Source organism: Ostrinia nubilalis, chromosome 22 (assembly GCF_963855985.1).
Source record: "Ostrinia nubilalis chromosome 22, ilOstNubi1.1, whole genome shotgun sequence".
In the NCBI taxonomy this organism is placed as follows: Eukaryota; Metazoa; Arthropoda; class Insecta; order Lepidoptera; family Crambidae; genus Ostrinia; species Ostrinia nubilalis.
This window is the reverse complement of record NC_087109.1, coordinates 3,268,868-3,282,855: the sequence shown is the minus strand read 5'-3', so window position 1 is coordinate 3,282,855 and position 13,988 is coordinate 3,268,868. Positions and strand designations below refer to the sequence as shown.

General features: G+C 36.6%; 1 protein-coding gene across 1 annotated transcript in view; it reads right to left on the bottom strand.

The window, feature by feature from the left end:
* Positions 1-8,595: 8,595 nt before the first annotated feature.
* The window catches only part of LOC135082863 (orexin/Hypocretin receptor type 1-like), a 130,441-nt gene continuing 125,048 nt past the window's right edge, over positions 8,596-13,988 (bottom strand). Inside the window, exons 6-8 of the mRNA XM_063977622.1 lie at positions 12,698-12,797; positions 9,555-9,667; positions 8,596-8,897 (exon numbers count right to left, since the gene is read on the bottom strand). Coding sequence (XP_063833692.1) covers positions 8,698-8,897; positions 9,555-9,667; positions 12,698-12,797 — 413 coding nt within the window. The 3' untranslated portion in view covers positions 8,596-8,697. The remainder of the gene's footprint in view (positions 8,898-9,554; positions 9,668-12,697; positions 12,798-13,988) is intronic.

The following is a 13,988-nucleotide window of genomic DNA, read 5'->3' as shown; positions in this document are numbered from 1 at the left end:
CTGCCAACATTACAGTGCAAGAAACAGTGCTGCTAACATTTAAATAAATATGACGTTTGCTAACGAATAAGGTATTGCTTGTTTATTTTTCTATCCCATCAGTGCAATGTTACAAAATGTAGTTTTTTTTTATAGAAATAATAATGGCAGGTTGAACCAACAAGAAGATTTTAGTTTATCAATCATAATAATCTTCTTGACAAGATAAATCGTCAAACAACTTCGATCTGAATCATTTTGAACTTTACTAAGCAACAGTTAAAGATTATTTTCTCTAACTCGAGATTATTCTGTAACATAGTTTCAAAAGGTAATATGTGCTCGCGATTCGTTGAAGGAATCAATTTGAAAACTGACGAACCTTTTCATTCCGTGACTGTACATACATACATATCTGCCCTGTAAGTGCCTATTCACTCTCGCCTTGAGAAGGCCCGGATTAAAGTGTTCGGGAAAGAGGGCAGCAGGCAGCGCATTCCAGTCCCTAGCTGTTCGCATTATAAGAGTTATCGAAACGCTTAGTGCGAGCTGGTGGAATGTCGACAATATAGGGATGGAATGTACGCTAACAGGCGTCTGATTCCTCGGTGATGGAAGGGGGCTGGTGGAATTAGGTCGTGTAATTCCTTCACACATTCTCGAATTGTAGCCTGTAGAAAACCGATAGAGATGCTTTATTGTTTTGGTTCTGGCGACCATACTCTGGGCAGATAACTTTCATTCGCAGATCAACTTCGCATTAAAACGTGACTCATCAATGAAGTAACTCAAATCATTACAAATCAATAGCTCTTTCATTATTATCAGACCCCCTGTTGACTTTTACAGTCAATTATTGTTGACCTAATTAAGTAAAATTGCGTGTTTATTTCAAATCACGTGTCTGGCACAAACAGAGGGCCTTTCATATATTTTATCAATATTCATAAAAGCGATAGGTCATTGACTCACTCACTCATCACGAAATCTCAGTAACTACAAGTGCTAGGAGTCTCAAATTTTCAACGTAGGTCCTCACTAAGACGAGATTTTGCAAAATTCCACCCCTAAGGGGGTAAAACAGGATCTAAGCTTATGAAGTCGCGGGCGGCCGTTAGTGTATTATATTCATGGAATAATTTCATTTAAGATTGAATAATTAATTCCGGTGGGTCGGCGGGTCGGGATGCCTCACATTAATGTTGACACATTTTAGGAGTCTCTAAGAAAATGGACCCCATTTTTTGTTGTAAACAAACAAGAGAAACAAGGAACAGGAAGATCATTAATATTTGTTAGGATGTTCGCATTTATAGGGACATACGAGTACATAGTAAGTAGTATGTATGTTACGGTCAAAGTGATAAATGTGAAAATTATGAATAATCGCCGGTTATTATGAATAATTACCGCATGATTTGGTAAATGTGATTAATATGAGGTCATTTATATGTGTATAAAACTAAATAGGCGGCTTAGGGGTGGCCCAAGGGCCACCCCCGCCGCACCTTAACCTATTTTTCACTTTAAATCAAAACATTATGTTATAGGCATCATGGAAAAGTAATATTATGCAAAAAACATTCCAAACTCATTATGCCAAATTATACTAATATATGATATCAAAACGTTCAAAAGTTTGGCTGTACACGAGCACGTACACAAGATGTTGTTCTGTTTTATGAAATTTGTTAGTACTAAGGTTGAATTATTAAATAATCACTGTTAAATGTGATTAATTTATCACTTTCACCGCGACTGTCGGGAATTATTCATAATAACCGGTTATTATTAATAATTTTCAATTTATCACATTAACCGTAACATGTATAGTAGGGTGGTCCTTATTTCGAATTTTGAATTATATATTATTATTAGTAATTATTAATTATATTATTATATAATTAATCCCCGGGGCACTTTCTCATTCGATTATATACCTCTAAATATGAAATTAGCTTTTTTTGTGTTTTTTTTTTTGGTTAAGATTTAGAGGTCGCTACCAGCTGTCAAAATATTTACAAAAGCTTTGAAGATCTTAAATCATGGTTTCATAAATGTTTTATTTAAGTGTTTATATCACATTTTACGTGCAAATGAACATCGCATAGATAGAATAGACAATCGCTTCTTGTCCCCTTCTCCCCTCAACCCCTCTTCTGTACCGACCATGGTACCGACGCGTCGAGATACTAACAAGTAAACTCTTATATCTTAAAAATAATTGATTCAAATAATGCACATTGTACATAATATCTTAGTTCATAGCAACAACAATAATTTTGTAATATTTTTATTTGGCTTTGGCTTTAAAAATAAATGAATCTAACAAATACAAATTTTGTGTTTTTACTTAAAATTCAAACCTTGGTAGCGACCCCTAAATGTCTTTTACAAATTAAAAAAAATAATAATGAAAGACTTTCATATGGTATATATTCAAATTACGTGGTGCCCCGCAAAATATAAGAAAAAAATTTTTTTCGTAGGAATAAGGACCACCCTAATGTATAGTTGTATACTCGTAGTAGGTATATCTGAAACTAACGAGACCAAAGTGATGAAAACATTCAATTTCCACCCGTTTGTGAATTTTCCTGGTATGTCAACAACTTTAGAACATTAATTCTCAGGATTCATCATCATCATCATCATTTCAGTCACAGGACGTTCACTACTGAACATAGGCTTTCCATGTTGCCCGGTTGGTAGCGGCCTGCGACCGCTACCTTTACGATGTCGTCGGGCTACCTTGTGGGTCCCACGCTGCGTTTTCCGGTACGCGGCCTCCACTCCAGAACCTTGCAGCTTTTCACAATTTCGTGTTATACTTACTTACTTATTCTAATGTGCTGTCGACTCTACCTAAACACATCTTTCACAATTTCGTCAGTACATCGTAGAGCATGAGTTACTGATTCATTTGACGTACCTAACCTATTTTATTCTAACAAAACAAATTCTTCGAAAGAACTACGTACGTATCGACAGCAAAATAAAAACTGTAAATAAAGTGGACCGACGATCTGGTGAAGGTCGCGGGAAGAGCCTAGATGCGGGCAGCACAGGACCAGTCGTTAAGGAAATCCCTGGGGGAGGCCTTTGTCCAGCAGTGGACGTCATTTGGCTGAAACGAATGAACGAAATAAAGTAAGATAAACATTATTTTATTTGTTACAAGACAAATGCGATTTTTCATAAGTACCAATTAGGTAAGCCAGGCTCAGGTGTACGCCTCTGATTAAACGCACAAGTTAATAGCCATCATATTTATTTCTCTTTTGTAATAAGATAAGGGAACATTTCTCAATATAAACATTAAGGCTGGGTCGCACCACCGAACTTTAACTTTGACAAACGCCACAAATCTGTCAAACTCCATACTAAAACACCGGTTATCGTTAAGGTTACGGTCATTTTTGGGTGGTGCAACTCAGCCTTTATTAACCGGTAACAGATAACCGGTGTTTTTAGTATAGATCCAATATACTGAACTGTCCTATCCGTGACATTGACAGCGGGGCGCCACCGTTAATACCAAATCGCCGGTTCCGATTTTTTGTCATGTTGAAAACTATAAAGTTGAACGATGGTGGGTTGGTGGATGGTGGGACGTCCACCCACAAGGTGGACCCACGCCCTGATAAAGGTAGCAGGAAGGCGCTGGATGCAGGCCGCTACCAACCGTGCGATGTGGAAGTCATTGGGAGAGGCCTATGTTCAGCAGTGGACGTCCTATGGCTGAAATGATGATGATGAACGATGGTGGCGCCCATCCGTCAATGAGTTTGGTGGGACAGTTCAGTTTGGATCATCTATATGGAGTTTGGCAGGTTTGTCAAAGTTAAAGTAAGATGGTGTAACCCAGCCTAATACTTTTAAGGGAAGTGTCTCTACATGTTATTTTCCTCATTTCTAAATAATTGAAAAAGGGACAGCGACGGACGGTGACATCCTTCCATTCAAAAGACGGCCCATTTAGATCCATCCAGCCTTAATAAAATGCGAAAACATGAAGCAGTTCTATTCTAAATTGAGCTTGGCAGCTCTATTATTACGTTTCACCGTCTCCCCCTTTATTTGAAGCATATTATTATGGTTTTCTGAGTTTCAGAACCTTATTTCTAGGGATTAAGAGCTGGAAAGGCAGCAGGGATTTAGGCAACAGGAGCGACTCTCAGCTGGACTTGATGTCCATTATGTTAAGTGTTGTTATAATAAATTGTGAGCGCTGCCTTTATCACTGTTGATAAGTGACAAAAACCTATTACAACGTTTTGAAAGCTTTGGCCTTGCCTACACGAATTTTATCTGAAGAATTTCTTACGAAAAGCCTACAACTATATTGGATGCCGAAACGACAGCGCTACACATTTTGCCGGTAATAAATTTACAGGCGCTTAGATTTTTTATTCTGCAATACACATTGTAACTAACTTGAAATGAATTTCTTGGTCTTTTAAGGATTAAAGATTCCTTATAAGTAGCTTAGTTATTGCACTTACGTATTGCTGTTACAGTATTACAGTATGTCCCATACTATAAAAAAGAATCATACCTATTAAAAGTAAAGAAGGTGTTTTTTTTGTTTAGATTTTCATCCATTAATCTATCTTCTCCTTAAGTTTGGGAGCCTTGTATATTAATTAAGTATATTCTTCTATATTTCTTGGGAATCTTCATATGAAACATGGAAGCGTTTTGTATATTTATTATTCTTCTACATTTCTTGGGAACCTCCAGATGAAACATGCGCATTATCCAGGTGAAACAATGATTTGTGAGTGAAGTTTGTTTTAACTTGTTGTTAAGTACTTTTAATTACTTCGAAGTAAACCGTACCGAATCCTGGAATTATTATACATGTGTTTCTTGACGAAAATAAAGGTAAAATTTTGTTCCGCTTAACTTTTGTTTTTGAAATTGTTGTACCAAACGTTTCCAATATAATTTTCGATATTATTAAGAAGAAACATGTCTAAATGTAGCTAGCGAATGTCAACAAATTAAAATCTAAAATAACACCATATTATGTTTATTTTACAAGCATTACTTACACAGTTCACATACAACAATATTTACATAATATTGTATTTACATGCTTAATATTATTTAATTCGTTGCTTCAAACTTGTCAACATAGAATAGATAAAGATAAATATACAGTTATGGAGAAAAAGAGATCTTCTGTGCTAGGACTGTAGCGTTATTTAACCAAAGTGTTACTTAGAGCAGTGTTTTTCAACCTTTTTCAAGACACGACCCCCCTAGTATGAAAAAAAAATTGGCGACCCCCCGACTGTTCGCTTTTTTTTTCATGCATTTTATAATGTTGCAAAGACGTTTTTAGGGACCGAATACTTCAATCCATACAACATTTTCATATTTAGTTTTCGGATTTATCTGTCTTTATAAGTTTTTTTTATTGAGGTACTTTTTTCGACCTCTCGCGACCCCCCGGAAGCCTATGGAGGCTTTTCTTTACGCGACCCACAGGTTGAAAGACACTGACTTAGAGCATGGCCTAGTGGTTTGTGAACCTGAATGCTGTACCGAATTAAATCCCGCACATTGTAAACTATAAACTTTTGATGTAATGTACCACCTAAAGATTTTTTTGTTTTATTATAATTAAATATGAGCTTTACATAATGCTACATTTACACGTTCTTAGCATTCCACGCTGCGAGATGCTACAGGCTCTAAAACTGGACTCCGACAAGAATATCCTTTGTCGGAGTAGTGTAGTGTCGAAGTAAAGTCATGTCCATATTCAGAAGTGTCGGAGTAACGTAATGTTGAAGTACCTAACGTTTGTCGGAGTTTACTTAGGTAGCCGATGCTACACGATGCTACTACACGCTACGTTATTCTCGTAGTCGATTGGCGTCTACGCCGCTACGGAGTGCTGTTGCTATAGTCTGGTCGCTGAGCACGTAGAATTTTGTCTAATGACCCCAAGCTACCTATCCTTATCGCTCGCGCGTAATTATGTTGCTGTCGCGACTGTGCGACGGGCGGCAGCAGTGAGTGTGCGAGTGCCAGACTTTACATCACACTTATCATTCTTGATGATTCACGTAGCGTCGTGTAGCGTTAGTCATTTATATAGAACACCCTGTATTAGCATAGGGGAGACCGAGGAGAGTTGTATCAAAGGAGAATTGTGACATTTTTTTGGAACTAATAACTATCAACGAGCTAGCAACAGCGCGCATTATTGGTACCTCAAATCAAATTAAATCAACGAGACTTGAACTAAATGCACACTGTCACGAGCTCGCTAGTAGTTAAATAAGTTGGTCCTTGGTCTCCCCTATCTATATTGTAGGCAAGTATCTATGCATTAAGCCTTTGAAAGACTATCGTATGTTTGATAGTAGAATCATGTATTAGTTACTTAAAGTTGTAGACAAACCTTAGTTCGCCAAAGTGAAAAACTTAGCTCTGAACACCGAACAAACTTATATTTTGCTAACATTTTCGACTGTGTAAAAGAGAGGTTTTCTTTTCTTTAAAACTATTTACAAGTAGTACTTAGCTACAACTATTCAGGTATAAAAATACATTTAATAACATCATATTTATATCCAAATAAAATAATGACTAGATACTATTTACATTAATAAAATTACCATATTATGTTTTGTACACAGTAATAACATGTATTTTTGTACTTATTTAGTACCTATCTTTAGTATTATTATACTACTTACTTATCATGCTACATATGAAAATTTTTAGGAACATTAATTTATAAACATTGTCAAAACTCAATTCAAACTAGCATTATAAACTTCATTGATGATTCAATTGCATGGTTTCGTTTATTTAACTATGATTTATTATATCAGTTTAAATCGAGTTTTAAAGGTCATTTCAAAATACGGTGTACGTACCCACATTAATTATACAAAATTAACCCAATTGGTCAATTTAAAGCTCAGTTGACTAAGTTGTTAGGTATTACATGGTCATTAACAATTAAACCAATAGATAATATTCATCGGTACATTTAGAAAAAAGGTAGATCAATTATTTATACCACTAATATAAGTAATCTATCAAAAGACATCCAAAGACTGATGTAGCAATACTGCAATCTATACTTATAATAAATCTGTAGAGAGGTCAATTCTGTACATGAAATATATTTTCAAAATAACTATCAGGGCGTGATTAGTGATCGATACTGATGCCAAAAATGCAAACAGTAAAATTTTTGTCTGTCTCTCTGTCTGTCCGTCTGTATGTTCCTTATAGAAACAAAAACTACTTGACGGATTTTAACGAAACTTGGTACAATTATTCTTCATACTCCTGGGCAGGTTATAGTATACTTAGGAATTCCCACGGGAGAGGGAATTAGCGGGAAAATCCTTTTGTAAGAAAAATCTAAACCGCTTAAGTTAGACGCTTGAAATTTGGCATGCAGGTACCTTAGTAAACTTAAAGCTTAGTTACAACAGGATATTGCAAAATTCCCACGGGAACGGGAGTTAGCGGGAAAAAACTTTTGTATGAAAAAATCTAAACCGTGTAAGATAGATGAAGGGGGTAAAACGGGATCCACGCGTACGAAGTCGCGGGCGGCCGCTAGTAATTACTACTTTATATTGATAAGCTGTTCGATAACTGCTAAGTGACGTAAATTCAGTTTAACTCATTCAGACTGCGTTGCACCATCTTACTTTAACTTAACAAACACCAAAATTCTGTTGAACCCCATACAAAAAACACCGGTTATCGTTATAGTTACGGTTAAAGTTGGATGGTGCAATCAGCCTTAGTCGATTACGAGCGAAGCGGATAGAGGAAGATTTTGATATGCCCCAAGTGTTGTGTCACTGATAAAACGATGTCATTTTGTGTATCATGTAATTTATGTTTACGTGGGTTGATTTTAGGCAAACACACCCATGTTGTAATTATAGATTTAACTGTTCATAAGAGTAGGTGCAGACCACTTTCAGTTAGCCGATTGTTTGTCCCGAAGTGGAAGTAGGGCAAGCTAATATTTGGGACGTGTATAAGTGCCCTGGGCCTATGTACTGATTATGGCCCAAAAGATAAGGAGACATGTAAAGTGCCCCATAATGGCTACCTTTTTTTACTGTATTTTGACGTTCATTTTAAGTGCCACTGGTGGTTTAAATTGAATGAAATTATTTTTTTAATAAACTATTTGAATTTGAATTTGAATTTCAGATTAGTCGGGCTGTTAATCAGTATGGAGATGTATGAAAGTGCGCACATTGAATCGGCCGATTTTTCATATTATTAGAATCGGGCCCAACTATCGGCCGACTAAAAGTCTACAGTCTGCGCCTAGGCTAAGCAAACGAGTACATAAAAGTCTTCGGATACAATGTATGAATTCACATAGATTTAATTAAATCACGTATGTAAATAATTTAAAAAGGATAACTTTACAAATATGTTCTGTAGCTGTAAATGAAAGTCTACAATCACCATCATTTGATGACTACCGAAACATGACGAGATCACTAGCCATGGAAGAATCATTTCCATCAATTTTTAAGTCTATTTTTAAGTCTATTTTTAACTGTCATTTCACTTCACACCAATGCTGTCACTTCACTTCACACTTACAATTTACTGGTCACCTCCATGGCATGGCATCCAATGTCATGAGTTTTACTCTTAAATTTTTACTGTCACTTCACTTCAAAGCTGTCACTTCACTTCACTTCACACTTATCTCAAGTACCCCTTCCTATACCCGTTCTCAATAAACGTGGTGCTGCAGACGTAGTTCTCAGGCGTCCTGTGACCCTGGAAGTCCATCATGCAAGGCCGCCTGACCTTGGAGGTGGTGACCCTGGTTAAGGTCGTGAACTTGTCTGGAACTGGCACGGAGCAGCAGAAGGATCGTCTGAACTCCCGACGGAATTTACCTGGATAAATAAAGAGGCAGATGAGAGGATTTTCAAGCTAATTACTACAGAAAATTTGGAGACCAATAAACTAACACATGCATCTTCAGAGTGGAGGCCACGTGCCGGAAAGCGCAGAGGACGTCCTACAAGGTGGACCAACGACCTCATAAAGGTAGCAGAAAGTCGCTAGATGGAGGTCGCTACCAACCGGTCATTATGAAAATTCATTGGGGGAGGCCTATCGGACATCCTGTGGCTGAAATAATGATGATGATGCGTCCTTTCTACTTTTGTCAGTAAACTCCTGAATTATCAAAGCGATAATTATTGAATGCTTTTATGAGTTATCAAAACGCAATGTCCATAGGTTTTGAAGGCAAATTGAATGGTAAACTAATTTCGGAATTTTCAGAGCTACTGAAAATTTAATTTTAGTTAGAAATTTAAAACTGGCCCGGTTTTCAGAAGATGGAAATGTTTTAAGTGGTTGTGACTTCAAATTATTTTTAACTAAAATATCCAATTTACTAAAGATAATTCTTTTGAATCAAATTACTGAAGATAATCTAGGGACAAATTACCTAACTACAGATGCTGTTTGGCTTTTGAAATACAAGTTAGGAGGGTATTTTCACTGGTAATTTTTGTACTACTAAAAATACTTTAAAAACTCACCACTCATGAAGTTGTATATGAGCGGATTAATTGCGGAGTTGGCGTAGCAAAGTACATGTGATACAAGCGCCAAGAACGTGACCGCATCGCTCTGCTCCATGTCTACTGTGTAACTGTAACAATAACACACCATTCACATCGTAACATTAACAATAACACACAATGCATACAAGAGTGTGTGTTACAAGGAGGGCCAGGAACGTGACAACGTTGTTCTGCTCCATGTCCACCGCGTTATTGTAACAATAACACACCATTCGCATCGTATAACATTAACAATAACACACAAAAGAAAACGTGTAACACGAGGGCTAGGAACGTGACTACGTCGCTCTGCGTTAATGCTCCATGTCTACTGTGTAACTGTAACAAACTACTCACAACGTGTAACTGTAATGCACTCTATACGCAAAATCCGCCGATTTAAGCCCTTGACTTGTGACATGTTGTGAAAAGTCATAGAAAGAACAAGTCGTCGAAATGATTCTTTTGAAATAAAACCGCCGACACCAAAATGCCGGCCTTGGTGTGTACAGTCCTTAACTATAACACACTATTCTCACTGTGTGATTATAACAATAACACATCATCCATACCATGTAGTTAATCGTTTTCTAACTTTTACAAGGACTTTTTATCTTTCGGATAATATTAAAGTTAGTTTTACAAAGTCTTTTATCGCCAGGAGAATGTTTAAGTTTTTTTTTACTGAATGTACTTTTATTTTACTATTATAGTTACGTCTTTGTAAATACATTTACAATCAATCAATCAATAAATCATTTATTGTCTTAGTTATAGGTATTACAATAACACAGATATTAAATGTATTAACAAATTAACAAAGATAATACTTAAAGAAAAATAGTTCCGTTCTCGGCTATTATGTCGACAAGGAGCTTTTTTCGGAAGGTCTCGTAAGCTCCCGGATAAATGGAGGATTTTAGATTGAGATATAATATTAAGGCTACGTTTTCCGGTGAATTATAGATAGCGGAATTCACCTACTGCTTGACATTGTTAAACTCTACTAAATAAACGTAGCTATTGACGTAGACATAGGTACGAAAATGTGCGAAAAGCAATCACTCAAGTTTCTTTCGATAAAAGTAGTAATAGTAATTCTCTCTCTTCTTTCAACTATTTGACCCACCAAACGTTGTTTTGATCGGACATGAAAAATAGTTTACGTTCTACTGAATATACACACAAAGAATTTCATAAAAATCAGTCAGGCCGTCTCGGAGGAGTGTTGTTTACAATATACACGAGGTTAGATTTATCAATGTACACAATTTCATCATCATCATTTCAGCCACAGGACGTCCACTGCTGAACATAGGCTTCCCCCAATGATTCCCACATCGCCCGGTTGATAGCGGCCTGCATTCAGCACCTTCCTGCAAACTTTATGAGGTCAGCAGTCCACCTTGTCTGTGGACGTCCCATGCCGCGTTATACGGCACGTGCCCTCCACTCCAGAACCTTGCTGCCCCATCGACCGTCAGTTCTGCGTATTATGTGCCCTGCCCATTGCCACTTCGCTTGCTAATCCGTCGGGTTATTCACAATTTACGTTGGATATAATAACCGCAAACAGAGTTAAAATCCCATTTCTAGATTAATATTACCTACGTTTAAACAGGCCAATATCTTAAAGGGAATGTAATTCAATACAAAATTGGTTGTAAAAGCCTAAATGTAACATAAAAAAGTAATAAAAAGTAACATCTAACTAAAAATACTTACACATAAGAAGGTTCGCTATAAATGCTTTCAGTGAGTCCTTTGGTTAGTGGATTTCCCTGTATACCTAGTCGAACGTGATAAATTTACGATGAAGAAAAACGGATCACCTTTTCAAATGTTTGTGTAATCAAATTTAAATCGAAATAGACCCTTTTCCTACCCGCAGTTGGATTCGGGTGAAGTTTAGATTGTGTTAGAAAATAGAAACTTAACTGTTAATGAAAATGGTGTGAATCTAGTATCAATGTTTAGTTATTGAAGTCTGAAAAAGTCGTGAAAATTGAATGTGGTTTGCGAATAGCGAAAAATACTGATATAGGTACTTACATTAACTCTATATGCTTGTTAGAAGAGGGTTAACTACTTCTAAGGTAAATATTTACACCAAATAGACGGTCAGTAAGCTATTTGCCAGTAATCTTTTCGTCCCAATTAATATTCCCTTTCATATTTATTTATTTCAAGAAGAATATTTTTCATACCTTATTATTTACTGCCATAACAAGAAATATAATCTCCGAGCTCGTTTTTCTGCAGGCTAAGTTCCAGCACAAAACAATTACTTGACAAAGCTTAGTCTCCTATGCCTTTTAAATACAAGGTGGACCGACGAAGTCATAAAATTAGCAAGAAGGCGCTAGATGCAGGCCGCTACCAACCGGTCATTATGGAAATCATTGAGGGAGGCCTATGTTCAGCAATAAATAATAATAATTATATCCTTGAACATTTTACACTGCGCCTCTAGTCCCAAACTAAGCAAAGCTTGTACTATGGGTACTAGATGACGGATATAAACATACTTAAATACGTTTTTTTGTAAATACATTATAAATAGAAAACACCCAGACCCGTCACAGAAATTAAAATTAATCATTTCAATTTCTGCCCGGCCGGGAATCGAAACCGTGACCTCTCGGCATAGTAGTCAGTTCTGAACCACTACACCAAACGGCCGACCAAGCAATGGACGTGATGATGATGATAGCTGAAATGATGATGATGATGATCTCGGCATATACTGGCCCGAGAAAATCTCCAACGTCGAGCTATTGGAACGCTGCCACGAAATTCCGATCGACCAGCAGATCAAGCGCCGCAAGTGGAACTGGATTGGCCACACTCTCCGAAGGGACCCCGACCACATCCCTAAGCAGGCTCTGGATTGGAATCCCCAAGGAAAACGCAAACGTGGTCGCCCCAGGCAAACTTGGCGGCGCACTGTAGCGGACGAGGCGAAGAAGATCGGCAAGACCTGGAGCGAGATCAAGCGAGAAGCTCAAGACCGAACGAGATGGAGGACTGTTGTGGACGCCCTCTGCCCCATCTAGGGGACATAGGACCATAAAGCGATGATGATGATACTCGTATGTGGTTTAATAATGATGACTTACCGGAGTATACAAAGCAGGTGGATTGGGAAGTAGCAGACTGCGAACATCACCACCACAGCCACCAGCATCTTGGCGGCTTTCCTTCGAGATCTGAGCTGAGCTGTAACAAGAATAACTTTAAATCCACGTTAAGAGCGTTTACGCCGTTTGGCGCAAAAACAGTACTTTTTCAACTCGATACAATCATTAACCAGTTACATTACAAATATGTTATAGGCATAAATAATTAGGTAATTTCGTCGTCTAAATAGTTAGTTGAGAAAATATTTCTATTAATATAGTATTTAAGAATTCTATCAACATAAGTCCACACAGGTTTTCTAAATTTCACTTTAACGTCAGTTTACAAGCTGAAATTTTTATAAAAATTCTGTGAAAACGATATAACAAACATTTATATCCTATAGCATAGGTCCTTAGGCAAATAGTTAGTTGAGAAAATTTTTAGATTAAAGCATTTTACAATAAGAAATCACAAATTCAAAGAACTTGAAATACCCAAAAATCAAATTGATTTTTACACAATTATTCTTATTTAATTCAACATAAAAATAGCTTAATATAATAAAATAACATCTTCATTAAAATATTTACTTTGAAACGATATATAATTCGTTGTTATTGTTTTTCTATAAACATTTGAAAACTATTAAAAAACGCCGCGCGCGAATCATTTCCAATGATGCCCCTTGAAACGCCGCGCTACGCGTAAACGCTCTTAATAGAAACTGACAATCTAATTAGTATGATAAAAATAGAACACAGCTCAGTTATTTATTATCCTCCACATTATAATCAAAGCAAGTAATAGACAGCTCGGTGTCAATGTTTCGTAGAACAGAATGGTGCCATTAAATGATAACACTTTTTACGGTTTTAGCGAATATTACAATCATGACAGCTCAATACAATAGTGAAAAACAAAAGAAGCCCTTTGCTTTGTAATGTCAATGTGTATCATTTAGTACTAAATAAATATTTTTTCTTTCTTTCTTTCTTTATTATAATTAAAACGAAAACGCCACATAGATCAGTCTAAGGAGGTTGAACGCCGCAACAGTCAATGTTTTTCGGCTTTTTTTTTCGGAAGACTGTGGTTTCTTCCTGGAATAATAGGTTAGTTTCCTAAAAAAAAAACTTTTAGTCCGTCAATAACCTATTGTCAAAAAATATTAGATAGGTATATTTTTATTTGTCAATCAAACAAGTAATTAAGAAGTTTTGGCGCGTTTAAGTTCCGCAGGACGTTACAAAGTTTTACACTTTTAAGGACTCCTTGACTTCTTCTTTT